The sequence below is a fragment of the Ptychodera flava genome, chromosome 6 (assembly GCF_041260155.1).
Source record: "Ptychodera flava strain L36383 chromosome 6, AS_Pfla_20210202, whole genome shotgun sequence".
Classification (NCBI taxonomy): Eukaryota; Metazoa; Hemichordata; class Enteropneusta; family Ptychoderidae; genus Ptychodera; species Ptychodera flava.
Genome location: NC_091933.1, coordinates 38,121,574 through 38,140,169, shown reverse-complemented (window position 1 = coordinate 38,140,169; position 18,596 = coordinate 38,121,574). Strand labels below are relative to the sequence as shown.

The following is an 18,596-nucleotide window of genomic DNA, read 5'->3' as shown; positions in this document are numbered from 1 at the left end:
CAATACTTCAGTGACTGAGAAAATATAGACAAGGTCACATATTTCATGAAAATATTAATATCGTTCATTTGTTGTGAACAATATTGAATTCGATACAATTATTCTTCTCGTAATAATTGCACAACACCGCAAATTTTAAAGAGAAGTTTCATTTTAAGATGGTAAGTAAAATTTGGTGTAAAGAAAAATTCTTAGTTTTTAAAAAATGTGCAATTATCCTAACTTAGTTCCAATCAGAGAGCTACATGAAGCTGATGAGACCCGATACGAGAAACAGCAAAATTTTCGTGCGTAATCAATCTTTAATAGTATTGCTTAGCCTTCACACGGTGTTTACGCTCAACAACGTTATATTCTCATATTTTTGCACAGTTGTCAGATCCCCATGGTGGGCAGACGACAATGGGTAATATCATATACCCATGCCCACATTGCCCCATCCTGATGAAGTTTGCAGTAAAATATCAGCCATACTTTACTGTAAACGTCGAGACATGAACGATAAACGTCGCCAGCGTTACGTGAGGTATGTACTGCTTCTGTTGACGCAAATGGGATTTATATACACTGCAGTATTGTTATAAAACAGAATAATCCAAAAATAACGAATAAACAAGGAAGAATTCAAAAATAACTAAGTGGCGCGTGTTCAGTTGAATAATTAATGAATATTTCAACACATCCACCTGTTGATCCCATGACGTCGACTATTTTTACACAGATATTTGATGTATTTCCATGGTAATCGTGTTTTCAGAATACTTTTTAGAAAGGAAATGCAAAATTCAAGACAACAATCCCCAGCGTAGCATTTTGCAAACATGTGGAACTTTTGACCTCTTGCTATTTTGAAACTGGCTTGTTTACGTCACAGCTTCACACCGGGAAGTGAATTCATGTGGTTTAGATCCGACAACTATTCATAATGGCGGAAGAGATGAGGTGATTTCGTGTCTGAAGCGAGCTTGGACGAACTGGATTTTAGCGAAAACAATGTTTTTGAAAGGTACCCAGTCACAAAATAACCGACTGCTGTTTATGACCTTTTAAGAAAAGCAGAGACGTGGATATCTATTGATCTTTATCCGCCAACGCCTACATTTGTGTTCCCGCGACAAAGAGTGTACAACATGTAGGTGGTTTCAGAGTAAGGGTGGACGTCTGACCTAAATCTGGATTTCTATCTGTTCATAAACTTCTTGAGTTGTTGACTACCGATCAGGTTTTCGCGATGTCAGAACCAATCGACATCCGGGGTAAGTATACAGAGGCTGTATTTTTTCTGACTATTCCATTTCAAGATGGCGACCTGTTTCAACAGTACACTAGTTTCATATTTGTGTAGTATATAACCTTGTCCTACGTACCTTTTTCTATTTATTTAAAAAATTAAGGTTTCATGTAAAAGTTTACTGAGTGATGATGAGAAATAAATACAACTGCTAGGAGAACGCTGCTGTTTTGTAATCCCCTAAAACTTTTTCGTCGAGGCAAGACAGCCTTTTAGAGAGGTAACTTGTCAGTATGTTTGACATCAGTCGAGTAGCGTCAACTCATGGTTTGACCTAGTTTATCCATGTCTTACAACTAACAGTTGTACGGATGATTGTTTCTAGGGTTGGAAAAAAGCAAATTCCAAGAAATTGTAGCCAGAGCTGTTTTGAATGCAAAAACGCAAATTAAAGTATTTTAGCATCGCTAACACTTAGAAGGAAAACGACACCTGTATGTTCTTACAACTTCCTTATTCCCCCTCCCTTCGAGTTTTTACTCTCACTTCACCCAAACCGGGAAATCTCCCCTCTGTTCCTCTGTCCATTTACACGAGGTCCAAAAGTACCCTCTTATTAATACAAAAGCTCTTAGTGATGTCTCTCGACCACATGATTTTGTCTAACATCAAACAAACCGAGTCTTACTGCCTCTTTTGATTTCCAATTTGCCCTCTCCGCTGAAGATGAAAATTGTCTGCCCTGCCCGCTGATACCAGCAAAATATGCCCGCCCTCCCATCGCTAAGACAATTGTACGCAAATGTAATTTGTCAGATGCAGTCGTCGCTGGCGACGTGTAAGTACTGAATTAATCTAGAACGAACGACCATGTTTTACTTCTACACGAAAGCCCATTAAGGGCGAGTCACTGAACGGTGTATTCTTGAAGGGCAAAACGAGGCTGAGGTCAGGGTGCAAGGAGACATCACAAGGATACTGTGCAAGTCATATATTTCTACAAATTCAGTTTGGCCTACACGTTCGAGCTGAGCTCACTCTTTACCGACTGAACTTTTAGGAAACTCTGTGTTAGTTTTAACACGCAAATTAAACTATCACTTCGTTAATTGCACTTCTGATGCCTATTAACCTCACCATGACAGCAGAACACTCAAAACATTCGCTGAGCACATGTGGTGACTCGATGTTGCCTAACTATTTATTCGTAGTGAAGTCGACCGTCGACCTTTAAACAAAGAACAGGTTGAAAGGGTTAAGTTTCACTTTCGAAGCAAATCGTAAATTTCGGTTTTGTCACTCATAATTCACGCTATGGACGGATGTGCCGTTGCCGACCCCTCAATGCTCGCAGAATTTTAACAAACGTGTAATCCAAAGTCCATGCGCAGGTCTATACTTGGAAGGTTTACATGAAAGCTATTATAACAATTTGTAAAACAACAGCCTGAACGTAATTATTACAAATCAATTTGCGCAAAAAATGAAACATTCTAATAAACGTAAACACTACCTCGTTATTTTGTTAAGGTGGCATTTTTTTTTGTAATACACGTACAGTACCATGGTACAGAAGCGCAAAAATTAACGTGTAGATCGCATATCGGAATTCCAATTTTTTACTGCCCTTCCTCACGTCCAGCTGACACGCGCATTGACGTCATTAATCGGGCGACTCGGCATAAGTAGGTCGTGTATAATATTATAGGTGTATATTTGTCAATAATCTGATAATAATTGCCTAAGTCCATAATGCTTTGCGAGACAGAGAGTGCATAGCAAAAACAAAGGTCAGCTTATAAGACACAGAAGGAAAATTATTTAGCTGTGTTCACAAACACTTCTGGAGGAGCGGCGGGAGATTTCAAGGGGGGAGGGGGGGGGCTTGAAAAAATTTACAACATGCCAGGGGAATCTGAAAAAAATGACATTGCAAAGGGGAACTTGAAATTTTATGAATATTAAATTCCTTTCTAAATATCTTCTGGTACTTTCATTTTCTGCCATTTCCATTTTCGGCGCGCAAGGTATATTAAACACTCTATTGATGATCAAAGCAGCCAACTTGAGGCAAAAGATTTAGGTTGTCATGATTTCTACCTACCCAAGCTCTCTGTTGTGCAATGTTATTGTTCAAAACTGCCCTCTATAATGACTCAAAGTTTCAACGTAACCTTTCAATAACAATTATGTAGATGTTGACTTATTGATAACATTCTCAAAACATTCTCCCATTGGCGATACATTGGGACTAGGTCAGTGTCAAACATTCAAGTTGTACATTTGTATTTTTTGAGGAATGACAAAATACAAACTATTTAGAACAGCTCAGTGTGTCATCAATAATAACTGAAAGCTTCAGGTCAAACAACTTTGAATATCAATTTGGGAGATGATAACCTGTGAGCCGAAATCCTCCCATACACAATACCGTACTCGACCGAGTATAGTCCCCTAGGGTGAGAACAACAGGACATCTACAGTATTGGTGTTTATTTCTCTCTACATGTCATATTGTCATTCATTCCTGTAAAATGAGATCCTTACAAAGTAGAGATAATGGCAAAACAACCAAGCTTTCCCTGTGTCTCTGCCAAAATAAGGGGCTGGTACTCTGGTCATGCAATCATTCATTTTATATTTGAAGTCCCTGCTCTACTGCACTAGGGTACGGGCCTATAAACGAATGTAAATTATTTCAAACTTCTGCCAGGGGTTTACACACGGACAGGGGAATATTTTCAGTTTAATACGGTACATGGGTCAGGTTGATGTCAAATGTTCATCTTAACCGATGAAGATTTTCATTTCTATAGAGAACTCTAAACAGAAGACATTCTACTAATATTCAGAATACTACATTGTGTCGTCAATAATAACTGAAAGTTTCAACTCGAATAACCTTTAAATAAAAATTTGGGAGATGATAACCTGTGTGTCCAAATCCCCTTGAAATTGACTCCTGCTGAAAAAATGTATGACCACAACCACTCCATACAGGACCGTGATATAACATTTCACATTAAATTTGAGACTTGACAGCCTCGGTGTTTTCAAAATGACGCGGCGCGAAAAATAGTCACCTTTTAAAAGCGATTGCAACTTGACCCTCCCTAATTTCCATGCACAAAAAAACGCTGACTTCACCCTTGCAAGTCACAGTTCGAGTCAATAATATCTTGATTGACACCTAGGTTCCATTCCAACTTTTCCCCACACAGAAACGGCAGTTTGGATTATTCATACCTATCTTAATCCTACTGTTCGTAATGTTTATGTCGTAAACACATCTATCGCACACTTTAAACACCTTTCCCGGGTTCTTGAACCCGGTTGGTCAAAATTGGCTATTCTGGCCTTTTTGATCACCCCTCTTAAAATGCTTGGATAGTTGACTTGAAAAACAATTAACATTAAAAGTTTCATTAGCAATTAAGCCAAACACCGGAGACATCATGAGACACAAACAATCGCAACAACACCAATTCAAATAAAAGTCAAATTGGACTCCACGAACAGCAAAATACAAAAACCTGAAAGCTATCTGAAGCTGCTAAACTCGCACTTCTAGAGATACCCTTTCAAACAAGGAAACAAAACATGTCGCGTGCCCAAAGAATCGCGATAAACCAGCTTGCAAACAGTAGACCATGGAGGTAGTAGAGACCAATTACCATAAAAACCCTTCGACAAGGGTCGGGTTTTGTCTTTGTCAACACAAAAGATTACGTACACGAATGCGAAAGGCCACGCATCACTAAGTATCATACACAACTAGCCAGTGACGACACAGAACAAACAGTAAACAAAATACACGAACTATTAAACAAAATGTACAAACAAACACATCGATCATGATACTTGTAAGTATCTTGATCCAGACAACATAAAATCCGTACCCCGCAGTGGTACTTATTGCATAAAAATACACAAACCTCGGCAAAAATGCTAAAAGACACACTATTCAAAACAAAATTTACTGAAGTAAAGAAACATAGAACAAACAAACTGAACCACTAAACGGACTCACAACGAGACCCAAACATTAATATACTTGCGTCGCTACTCGAAGAGCAAGACCACTAAAATGCATTGAAATAATTTTTCACAAACACAAACCAAGGAAAGAATCTACACTGCGACTGATGAGAAACCACACTCGGGTTTCGAAACGCAAGCGTCAAAGGGCCACTCTATCAACTCTGTAACACAATAGGTCTGGCTGCGTCTCGCCATAAGCTTTCCCCACACAAACAAAACATTACCGTACACACTGATCCAAACTTCCCTACAAATATCCGAGGCGAAACAAACATTTTTGTTAACACAAACAATCGGATAAGAATGTAGGAACACATTTTTGAAACGAATCAAACACAAACTCGACACAAAAACATTTTGGATAGTTAGGTGGGAGCCTCTTTCACAGTTTTTACATTCATTGCTCTTGTATGGGGGTTGTCAACCTGATGTAATCGCAAATCCTCGGAATTCCATCTGATATAAGTATGTACGTAAACAAGAAAAGTAAACTCATGAATTTTAATAGACGGGGTGGCTGAGACCAATTTCAATCAAGATTGGTCACAGCCGCCCCGTCTAAGTCTGTGTGGGGAAAAGTTGTCATGCTCATTTGACCTTTGAACTTTCATAGAATACTTTTTAACATCTACAAATAATCACTAAGGTGAAATTTCAATATTAAAATAAAAGTAGCGCTAACTTTGAATCCTTCGTCACTGCTTTAGCTTGGACTGTACACTTCACCACTGCTTTAGGCTGCATTCGCAAACACCTCTGCAGGGGCGGGGGAATTGACAGGGGGACTTGAAAATATCAAGGTGTAGGACTTAAAAGGAGAGACTCTAAACGATACTGTATCTTATTTATATGAAATATGTGTTGGATGGTCTCTTCAATAAAAAGTCACAAAAAATAAATGATAGAAAAAACACACTGGCAGATTTGAACTATCAAAGAATACTTTTAAGTTTTACAAACGATCACTTTAACGCAAGGTTTCAAGTCGATGAAAAAGAGATCATCTTAGCACAATACACAATAAATAACTATATCAACTACTTCAATGCAATTGGTTATTAAAAATTAAAAGGGACAATACCTATAATGTTAACCTTCATTGATAATTTGGCTTGTGACTGTACAGAGAGCACTATTATTGTTTATCAAGAAACTTATTATAGCCTAAACATCAATGTATAACAATATTTACATATAAATGCAAAGATATAGCAAGTTCTGTCAGGGAAAATATCTAATAGTTTTGTCTTTAGAGTTTACGATCATTGCAAATGCAAAGCCTGAAGGCCCCCCCCCCCCGGAATTTTACACACCGTCAATATGCAAATTTATGTAATGACTTAAATCCTAGCTTAGCTAGGTTCTGCAGCCCTCAGCAATTTGGTCAGACTAAAACCTTGTTTCGGTAATTAGTACCAATGCTGAGCCTTTTCCCTGAGTGTCTGTTTTGCGCTACCGAGTACAGAATCGTTGTGAAGTCGCTACAAGTCACATACATACTCGTGGATACTGATCAAATCAGGTGATCCATTCATTCTTTTAGTAGAACATCTTATCTGAAATTGCAGAACACTGGTTGAAGTCTTCTAACTATCCGGTCACTATCATAATACGTTTCGGAAAATGTATACATATGATCGACGAAAATTGCTTTTCGTCACCGGTATATGCTTTAGCTGATATCGTGACTTCCTCTGAGTTGGCGCAACATGACATTACGTATTGTCGCGAAATTTGTGTTATTTCGACAGCTACCGGGTCAACAACAATCTTCCGAAAAGTACAATAATGAAACACGGACACATGAACGTCGGTCGGAAACTCGTTGTATGTCCGATCTTGACGCTTAGGGAGCGTTTGTTTTGTACAGGGAGGGGGGAGAGTCGATGGAACGTAAGCTAAAAATGCAATACCAAAAGCAACCCCTCCACATTAAATTTCTAAAATTTGACCCCCCCCCCCCATTCAATTGAAATGTTACCCCCTACAATTTTTTTTAGGTGATTTAATTTTATTAACCCTTTGCTCCCTAAGGTGAAAAAGACTGACCTTTCAAAAGTGTTTGCAAGAAAAAAGAGTGACCCTTCACAATTTGTATACACAAAGAACAGAGACCTTCCCCCAGATGTCACAGTCCGTATCAAAAATATATTAATTGACAAATAATTTCTCTTTTGACCTTTGAACCTTCAAATAATCCTTTTTGAATGATCACTCGGTGAAATTTCAATATCATATTTGTTGTTCACATCTGCTCTTTCAAACACTTTATTCTCATCACGCTCGTTTATAAGATTGTCAAACTTTATAAAAGCACAGTAGTGTAAAATATATTCATAGTTTCCTCATCGACTACAATGTATAGTAAATCAACATTTCGGTGAAATTCCAAAATCAAATTTTTGGCACACACATACACCTCACGTGACCTGTAACCACCCTTGTCTAATCAAGTACATTAACATAAATAATCAAGCATCTATAAATACACAGATTTAGCTAGTTTTATATTGGAAAAACATTGCTTATAGTGTCCTCATAGACTACATTATGTCAGTGAAATTCCAAAATCAATTTTTTTGTTTAAGTGTATGTACATGTAATTACAAAGTCTAAACATCTTGGGCTATTTTCCCCAGTATTCAAAGTGTTATAAAAGTTATATCGTGAACATGGCATGACGTGTATTTCTCTTGGTCAACTTGAAAATTTCATTTTGTAAAGTACTCTTTTCTGTCTGTTATCACCTGTTAAGACAGAATAAAGTCATATTCGTATTCTGTTTTATGTATTTTTCGGTCAATTCCGTTGTTGTTGTTTTTTACATGACTCCATACAAATCTTCGTAAAATTTGGCCCCCCTCCAATCATTGATTGTAAAATTTGACCCCCGTGTAAAACGGTTTTGTAAAATTCACCCCCTCCCCTCTGATTTCCATAGACCCGTCTCCGTAAAAAACGAATGCTCCCTTACAACCAAAAATTCCAACCTTTTCGCGGGCACATGGGAAAGCGAGGTATCGCCTCAATAGTCAAGTGACACAAAATCCAGATCACTGTTTCATAAATATGTGACAGAAAACATGGTCCAAGGATTACATTAATTAAATGAAACAGTAAATTACTTACATAAAACCCTTGCACCGGGCACAGAACTTGAACAGCTGAAGTGAAATACTGAGAAGTAACAGCGCATGCGCACGGCCGAATAGTAATTAGCGCATCCAAGAACTCGTGGTTCAGTTTTGAAGTTCACAATAAACAGAATAAAAGTAGTTCATACTGGGAAGATAATCTCTATCAACTAATGCCATTAGTTTATCGAAAATGCTGAAACATGCGGTAGTGGATATAACCTCTGTGATCTTATCAACCAATGCAAATAGGCGTAACAAAACATGTCAAAAGAAAGGGTATTCAAATATACCGTGACACAGAGTCTGAACAAAGTTCCTGTCACACTTCCCTCTTTTGATATCTAATGTTTAAAGTATATAAGTATGCACAATGTCCGTAGACGAAATACTAGACAGCAACGCAGAAAGATTATGCATTCCAAATCATGGAACACAGAATTCTAAAGGTTTTGCTTACAGTAGTGAGGAAAATGTGGAAACGATTGACTATAGATATAAATGACACTTTGCTCACATTTGGTTTGATGTGACAGACCAGAACGAGTGTACATACGATATTTAATAGTTTCTATTGGCCTTAGCTTGTGATAATTGTAATGTTAAGTGCATTTGATGTGCAGTCCATTAAATACCAGGGCGAAGTATGTGATGGTTGGCAACTGTTGCAATGGACACATACATACACAACGCCATGCAGTCTGGAGTGGTACATCATAATTAGTGATACAATCTACCATACCAAAGTAAAGATGTCCTCTTGTAATATTGTATTGCATGGAATTAACGTAAACAATATTTGGTAACTCATAAACAGTAATATTTGATAAAACAACATATATTGGCTTGGAGGCATTTGGTTGTTTTTCTTATTACAAACACAAAATATATGCAAACATAATTATGCAAAGTAATCTGCTTGGAAGCCTGCCAGCAGAATGCTAATAATGCTTTGGTCAGTCTATTTCTCTAATTCGATTCGGACCATTCAGATGATAGTACTATTTCTGGTAAATGTTTAAATGAAATGCATGTTCTTCAACTTCATAACTTCATATAAAATCGAAGTTGAAAACTGAAAATTCTAAAGAGGGCGACTCAGCAAAGCAAACCACCACGGAGGTGTTCAATACATAATACCTTTGGGACAGCCGTAACTACCCAATTGCAGGGGTTTCAAATATGAAATTTCCACCTGATCTTCATATGCCGAGTGAAATATTCCACTCGTCACCCTGTCCCATGTTTTCGAGGTCATGATCGATTTATCCAAGTGCATGGCGGAGAAGTGCCACATTTTTTTGAAAAGTCTCGTCACATTAAAAAAAAAAACAGAACTAGTTAACCATTATATTTTAATGTTATTCTTAGTATGGGCCGATGGCCTGAAATAAAGATAATAATAATAATAATAATTATAATTTCCCATTAATTGCAGTCCCGTTCGGAATTCGTTGCCGACGCAGGTCAGATATTATGACAACTGCCTTTGTTTACGCGCCGGACGAGCCTGAACATACAGCGTTGATCCATGGATTCTGTGAGCTAATCTCCCTACTAATACGAGGAAGGATAATTATCAACATTTTCAATATATTAGATGAGAGAGAAACCGACGACAAGGTAATAAATGATCTACGTGAAGCCGACAGAGTCGTTTTGGTCACTTCTAAATCGTTGAAGACACTTTGGGATGAGAGAAACGCAGTTGCTGCTGGCCAGCGTGCACGATTTTCTGACGCCATTTTGGATTACTGTATCGCAGAGCTACAGCAAGGAGAGTCTCGCGGCCGTGAAAAATTCTTTGAGATACATTTCGAATTCATCGGTAATGACCAATCGACGATGAAGGTGGCACAAAACCGGCACAAGATCTCCCCATACCGGTCATCAACCATAGAAAGTTTCTGTGGGAAGTTACATCACGTGACAGGAAGACGCCCAATGTCTCACATCGAAGACACGATGTGTTGTACGCAGGCGGGAAAGGCCTTCTTTGAGAGTGTTCGCAAGTTGCAGACGCGTGGAATACAAGAGCTGGTACAACACGGAAAGACGACAGGATTTTCACCTTGTAAGCACCGATTTTCAGTGACTGTGTAGAAATGTGAAACAATGTGTGTTACATATGTCAACCAGACAGTCGCACGAGTTTTATTTAAGTATATATGGTTTTTATTTCATTCAAGTTGCGATTGAGGTTTCAGATCCCTCTGATTTGTGACTATTGTATCCATGAAATACAAGTATATGGACCTATAACATTCAAATCACATAATGCAAACATCATTTCGCAAATGAGGAAATGTAAAAATTATGTCAGAATTCTGTACTATTCTAAAAGATTAATACGTCATATACTTTATTTGGTGTTGATTTTTCGTTCAATATTCTGTTGCTAATGTATTTCCTATGAGTAAGTTTAGCAAGTTTTCACTTACAATATTGGCTAGGATGCGGCATGTTAATTTTTTTCTTTCTACAGGCGACCTAGATTTCCATTGCTTGGATACACTGCTGCAACACAGGGTGATCACAGAAGACGAACTTCAAATGGTTAAACAGAGCAGCACTCCGAAAGAAAAACTAGTCGCTGTTCGAGACATCATTTCAAAAAAGGCAACCATATTTCCAGAGTACCGAACATTAGTTGACGTGTGGCTTGACAACTTAGGGCGACAAATCCCCGCTGTCCTACTGCGCAAGCGTTGTATTCTCATCGAAAACATGAGGCACGACGTTAAACCGATTGTCGATTACCTCATCCAGGAGGACATCATCACAATACACGCCGGAGAGGTCATTACCGTCGGGGCACCGCAAACCAGTGCTAGGCGGTTACTGGACGAGATACCGAAGACCAAGCGAGCCTTGAACGCATTCGCTGACGCGCTGGAAATGTACAACCAAGACCTTGCCAAACTTGTAAACTTAAAGGAATATTTTGATGGTGATGACACTATTGATGGCGATGGAATGCAGAATTTTCCTTCAAGTGAAGGTACGTAACCCTCTCTCTCTCTCTCTCTCTCTCTCTCTCTCTCTCTCTCTCTCTCTCTCTCTCTCTCTCTCTCTCTCTCTCTCTCTCTCATATGATGCATTCAGTTTAACACTTTATCCGACTTGAAATTTAATCGAAATTCGAAAACTAAACATGTTTCCAACATCAGACATGTTTTGTTTGCCTAAAACTGGGGACTAAAGATTTTGTCTAAAAAGCAAGGTAACGCTAGTAATACTCGAAGTATGTACTTTCTCTGTCTCTCGTTCACGTACGTTTTCTTGGGGACTTAAACAAAAAACATGCTGTCCCTAAACCAATCCATGACTGTTACAAATTGAGGCAAAATGCTTCCTTATGGCCGGCAGTCAAATTACAGCCATTGAAAAATGTTCAGACGGTACACGTACACTGAGTTTTGTGCTAAAGTTTGTGTCTGTTTTTAAACCGCCTAAATTTTGAAATTTTGAGCGAAGGTGAAAACAACGTGAAGAATTTACATATTTCGACCTATTTAAAGTGCTGAAATTAGAAGCAAGAGACTTTTTCAGAGTAAGGATGTTGGTAAAACGCGCAGTATGAAGTAGGGCGTAAATTCGACTGTGTACACTACATGTGACTGCGATGACGAAAGAAATTAACAATGGTGTAGCTTAATGCATAAAATCTTTTGTTTTAACTTATGTTATCGAATTTGTTGATAAGTCTTTTGTTAATGTCATTGAATGTCTATTCTTCATAGATAATTCGTATGGCAGTCAGTTAAATCAGTTGATCATTCCTGACTGGGACTCTGGTTTTGACATGGACGATGGAGATGAAACGAGCCCGAGGAAACCTACCGAGAGAAGTGCGAAGACACCGACACACACCCGTATTCGCAAGTCGTCATGCAGAAAATCCCGGCACTACCAACCGAGTTCTGTTCATGGCAAGAAGGCCGCCAAGGAGAAGAAAGTCGACCGAAGCGTGCTGAAAACCGACAGTGGCTATGAAGAGGATCAAGTTGATGGTCTTGTGGACGATTGCTTCAGTGATGGCGATGACCTTTCTGAGACTGATTCATGCAACAAACCACCGTTATGTCCTGGTTAGTGTATTCGTGTATCTCTGCACCATAAAATGAGCATTTTCCCACCGGAAGGCGAGATTTTAATTTGATGCAGAGAGTGATGATGTAGGATATATAATCTTGGATATGGTTTAATGCTTGGGTTATGAAAACCGTAGCTATTATTGTAACTGTATGCGGTTTATAATTTCTGTGTGATGCCATGTGCCGCAGTCATGTGGTTTTGCGATGCAGTAGGCCTACCAAGCAAGATTTTGCTTTACATCATTCTTGGTGTGGCGTGGCGTTTTCTTTTTTGAGTTTGCTGAATTCAATACAAAAGTAGAGAGTCTCTTAATGGTATGCCTCGTTGTGCTGTGACTTACTGTGCTTTTTCACAGTCCCTCCCCCCTCCCCTCACAGCTGTAAACTGTTCTTCCCGATGCCTTGTTACTGCAATGAATCCACAATCACCATCGGCAGCATGGCCTTGACAAGCTCTTCAAATTCTTATTTACGATGCATATTTTCTGCTGGAGACTCGTTCGCACTATCAGGCAGTGGGTTCAGGTCAAGCCAAAGGATTAAAGAACTGTAACTTCGATCACGGATGTAGAAGCGAGACGGAGTCTATTTATGTGCATTGTAATGCTGGCACGAAGTACAGAAAGTTATACGATCATAATGGTATTGTATTATTGCTCCTAGGTTTGCGACCTGTTGATTCCTTGGAGGCACTGCACATCTCATCGAATTCGGTGCATGTGCGCTGGTTTTTATCTGGTGCGCCCAAGACGTCTCGTCGACTGGGCTTCCGAGTCACATGTCTGCAACTCAACGGCAACGGTAGGAACACAGTGCGCATGACAGAAGTGCTGGAGTCGCCGTCAGCATTCAGTTGGAAGCGAGGATGCCTGTCTCGTGGGGATTACCGTATATCTGTGTCGGTGTTGTACGGAGACGAGGATTATGTTGAGTCTTGCTCTAGCACAGCAAAATGGATTAACGTCAAAATAGGTGAATAGAATGTTCATTACTTCTAGGCACACACGTATGCAAAATACATATTTTTTCATAAAGTACTCAAAATAGTACTTTAATATTTTATATTCCTTTATACAAATAGCGACAGTACAATCAGGCGAAATGTGGACTTTTGTGTTTATTTCTAACCAACCCTTGTTGTACTCTTCACTGACAGTGATGGGTTGATTTAAAAGTGGTATGTCGTGTATCGCACTGGCATGAGCTTGATATTTTAACCGACCTTTGTTGCATAAACGAAGAAAAAATACGCATGAGGAATCTCAATGATAATCTATAATAAATGTACAAAGAAATCCACAGGTAGATGTTGTTGTTACCTATCACTATAATAACTTCTTTGAAAACCGACCCTTTTCCATTGCAGAAAAGCGGCAAGTTCTCAGAAAAGTTTTTCGGAGCAAAAAAATTTCAAAGGAAAGTACAAGTGTCCGCTACCAAGGTAAAGTCTAAAATTTTTGCTAGCATTCTCTTTTGGAAACTACACAAGTGCGTGTAATGTCCACCTCCTTCCATTAAAGGTATACTGTCACCTGTTCCAATTTTGCCACAGTTACCATGGAAAGAGAAAGTCTAAACAATCGCAGATTTTAAGCGGGTGGCCGCTTTTTAAAAACAGCGCCCTCACATGGGCATTTTGAATACTAAGGAACGCCCCTTTGACCATATATGGGCATATTTAGATTACAGGTGACTGTATACCTTTAAGGTAGTACATGCCTCGAAATTCCAAGGCTTCAAAACCTTTGCTCAAACTTTTCGAGCACTGTAAACAGTTTCCTTCCGAGATCAAGAATGAAATCAGAGGGCACGGTGAAATCTTGGTACTAGAAAAACAAATCACCCGATCTTTACCGACTCTTAAAATTCGAAATGACTGTCACCCCTGGGTTAACTCTCTGGGAAAGTGAAATTTTCGATTTTTCACAAATCAGCCGATGAAAACTTTTTTACTCCACGAGTCTAAAAACGAGCCCCCACAAGTGGTGGACAAAAAAGATATTGTACAAGTGTTATAGTCCGAATATATGTCCCCGAAACGCCTTCTACCTTAATGTTTATTTGTTCAATTGATAGAATTGATGTTTAATTGTATCGCAGAGAAATATCCTTTGCTGTCTATACTGCTATTGTTTCTGTATAAATATTCTTATTAAATTTGACATAAACTGAAATAAACTTCAAGCCAAAACCTTCAAATGTATCATTAAAGACATGTGTGCATTAATTTTTATTTCTCACAGCAAAGAAGGGTGGTGCGTCGCTCAAAAAAGACAAACAAGAATCGCCGGAGACAACGATCGTAATCTGCAATGACGAAAATATCAGTTCTGATCCAAATAGCGCTTTTAAAGACACAGACTTCGATAAGCCGCAGATCTTCGTGACTACGGGTGCCGATGAGTCTGATCCAACGGGCAGCGCGCAGGATGATGCCGGGGAGAATTCGACACGACCAACGTATATGCGACGACGAAGCAACGCAGTGAGTGGGCGACTGGAGAGGCCTACTCGGCCCAGCAACGGGAACGACAGTAGCGTACGCGATGCAGACGATAGCACGGACTCAGTCAACACGATGAACAATGGTGGAATCACTACTTAGGATGCTGATTTCTTTAAAAAAGCATATTTACTCGAGTTCCTCTCTAGAATGTTCAAGAGCGTTATGTCATTTTAGTGTCTTATGAATACGGCAAATGTTCGGACTCGTAAGTTTCTTTTCATCAATATTTCAATAATACAGTGTCACAAGTCAGTTGAGGTCGATATTTCAATATTTGAGCCAAATTTTATATTTTTGATACATTTCGAAGTTATATATAGCTATCAAAACACTAGAAACGAAATATAATCTTAACAAGTACAGAACGCATTTTTATTATATTGTAATATGTTATCGACATGCTTTTAGCTGTATGTAGAAGTTGGCTTTTTTACGATACGCTCTGTCTGAAGCAACGACGTAGGTACTAACTTGGCTGTGTGCACTCTTCTAGTTTTGTATTTAGTGACTATAGTATCGAGATCGCTTTCGAGAACAAGAATTGGTGGAAATTTCATAGCCTGAAACTGAAGTTGTAGGCTCACGTTTATTCGTTTACGTTTCCTTCAACGTTTGAATAATGTATTCGTGTAATATATGCTGGTAGGTAAGCTTATATGAAGTGGTGATATTTGAGATCTGCTGTTCACCGCTCTCTGTTATTTAGTTACACGAATCGAGATAGGGAGAGCGCATGTTTTGATTTTTTCGTTTTTTCGCTGTGTTATGTACGTATAGTCTTGATCATTCCATGGCATGAATCAAGGTCAAAAAGTTTTCAAAGAAAGTAATACCACGACGGCATGAGTTACGTAGAACCAGAGTTCAACGTTGGTGGCGTACGTGCCCGATATTGTTTACACCGTTTTCTGTACGGTGTACTTTTGATAGCAAAATATCAACAACTGCACATTTATACATCCACAACTTGCAACGCTTTCGCTTCAAGTTAAAACCAATCAGTCAAACATTTAACGCGTAAATTCGTTTTAGAATTGCATTAAGCAAATGCTTTATTTTTGAAAGTGATTTTGTTCTAAGATACTCTTGTTGTGTAAAAGAAGGTGCTGTCATTTTGACTCACGATGTCATAAACATGGATGACGTCGATGTACCACTGTAAATATTTTTTAGCATGAAGCTACGGTCACAATTTTAATCTTTGTGCTAATGTACATGTAATTTTCATTTGGTGTTGGGGTTCAGTTCATTTCACTGCTATTTAATGATTATCTTGTCATATACTCGCTCAGAGCGTACTCAGTCTGTTCTAGTGTTTCACTGATATTTACTTCGGGATACTTTCCGATTTTCCAAGGTTTTGTTTCATATATCAGAGCTGTATACGAAACGGTCAGTGTATCATGCAACCTCACAAGGTCTGCCGAACATTTTAGGGAGATACAGAGCCCGATCACTTTGATGACAGGTCAAGTGAACGCATGTAACGAGTATCGCGAGTATCAATGAAATCACCTGAGCGTCACTTTCGCCGCTGGTGGCGCTAATTGCTGGTTGCTCGAGCCGGCAACGATCATAAACAAGGAAACGACTCTGTCATGAACATGGACGTACTTTATAGGCGATCAGTTCCCGTGCATTTTGACATACTTGATCAGTCGTTTGCATTCGGTACATTTCAACAGATGATGTCACCTTTACGGCTGACCAAATTCAGCAGTAGCGATTTTTTCTTTGTTATGTACCGTACTTGCTTTTCAATTCATAAATAATTTTTTGTGGCAGGACCAAAATAAAAAGTGATTTAGAACTGAATTTGACATTATTTCAGACTTGGACTGTTTCAAGATTTCATGACGTAGAGGAGGGCAGACTAGTCATGTGACTGGCTGCCATTGATAAGTAGTTCCCCAAGATTCCCTACGATGGTTTTCGAGTCTTCATTTTCAGCTATGGATTATATTTCGCGTATGTCAAAACATACACCTAAGCCAGTCTGTTGCACTCGTGGTGTGGTAACAGAACCTAACACTATCACTTGAATAGTGATATTGTGACCTAGAGCAAAGCCGCTTATCTATGTGACCCAAGTTGACGTTTGCCTTGTCACAAACTGGTCGGCTAAATTCTAGATTTTCATGAAATCAGACTTAAAATGTTCAGAGTGATGTTACTTTTTTCTCTGGACTCTTTCAACTGACTTCTTCATTTGACACGAAGTATCAGTCACGTGACTACTTAATCGCCTCAGGCGATGTCTTAATATAGCCAGGCACCTTTAAGACAATTGTGTTGACTCTGTATTGGACTAAAAAAGAGAAACATCCCGAGGCCACACCATATAAACGGTAAAATTTTGTGAATTGTATCAAAGTTACTCACTCCCGGCCGTAATTCAATCTGTTTAAAATCTGCTAAACGTATCTGGATATTATCTATCTTCATCTTTTCATACATCGCTTGGCCTTCCTGTTCGCTATCAGGGCGACTGGGTGTACCCTGATACAGATACAAAGGACCACAGGCACTCGAAGTGTCCTTTGTTTATTAACATTTTATACTATACATTGGATACACCGAGCGCCTGTGCGAAGCTCATTTAAAGTACATGATATATTTCTGGTACAACTTCCAGCATCAGATGCATATCTGGTTGTCGCTGACTATCATCAGGTGACTTCGGCGCACAGCTCCACTTCCAGCACAGTGCTCTCACTGTGACCTACGGTATCATTGAGGGGATGGAACATTAAATCTTAGACGAAGTTGTCATGTCAGTATGCGTTTGCGAGATTTTATACATCGTCAGAGAAGGCTAAACATGAGTTGGTTGTTTTTAAAGAATGTTACCCTTGTTCAGTTTCCAGTCAAGCGAATGTTCATTGTTTCGCAAAAGTAGTCGGCTACAAAAATATTTCGCCCTGCAGGTTTTTATCTTCCTAATTTTTAGCGTTCCCTCCCAAGACATAATAGTCGGTCCCTAATAAGTTACACATGCTTCCTTTATTTTGTGGTCAAGCAAATTTAAAGACTAGCTAAGTATTTTAAACACTAAAAGATCCTCCACGTAGAATTATATAGAAGCCAAGTGGGTAAAATACTCATTGACCATTGATGACACCAAGCGCAAACGTGACGCACTGACCACAGTCGCTCGAGAGCTATTCAGCTCTGGGACTATTCGCCCCATAGACGAGTATACAGAAGCGAGAAATACCCCAAGTCAGGAAACAGAATGGCTATAAAAACCGCGCCATGTAACATTCCGTGTCCGATTTCACTGTGAAAATTAGCAAGTTCATCTATCATGCTACCGTCGATCGTTCCCTATCATTCTAAAAGTTCATACCTTATACTTTATCTGATTCAAGAACGCTTGTTTCGTGTGATTTTCGGCCGAATTCGACGGACACCTCGCAAAAACCTGGGGGTGAGCAACATTCCGATCACCTCTTGGGTACCTCCACTTTACTGACGTTGGCGCCGCCTACCCATGAGGGATGACTGGAATGTTGCTCACGCTTATGTTTTGGCCAGGTGTCTCTCGAACTCGGCCGAAAATCACAGGAAATGAGCATTTTGTAAGC

General features: G+C 39.2%; 1 protein-coding gene across 1 annotated transcript; it reads left to right on the top strand.

The window, feature by feature from the left end:
• The first annotated feature begins 834 nt into the window (after positions 1–834).
• On the top strand, positions 835–16,824 carry LOC139135695 (uncharacterized). Its single transcript, XM_070703324.1, has 7 exons — positions 835–1,256; positions 9,845–10,480; positions 10,892–11,407; positions 12,150–12,497; positions 13,167–13,475; positions 13,870–13,944; positions 14,747–16,824. The coding sequence occupies exons 1-7, from the start codon at positions 1,232–1,234 to the stop codon at positions 15,106–15,108; spliced, it is 2,271 nt and encodes a 756-aa protein (XP_070559425.1). The 5' UTR covers positions 835–1,231; the 3' UTR covers positions 15,109–16,824.
• Positions 16,825–18,596: the final 1,772 nt, after the last annotated feature.

Bases quoted from the DNA above. Each gene is read 5' to 3' on its own strand.
- LOC139135695 (XM_070703324.1), top strand. From the start codon at position 1,232: ATGTCAGAACCAATCGACATCCGGG. The intron at 10,481-10,891 runs GTAAGCACCGAT...TTCTTTCTACAG, and splicing joins GACGACAGGATTTTCACCTT to GCGACCTAGATTTCCATTGC. The intron at 11,408-12,149 runs GTACGTAACCCT...TATTCTTCATAG, and splicing joins GAATTTTCCTTCAAGTGAAG to ATAATTCGTATGGCAGTCAG.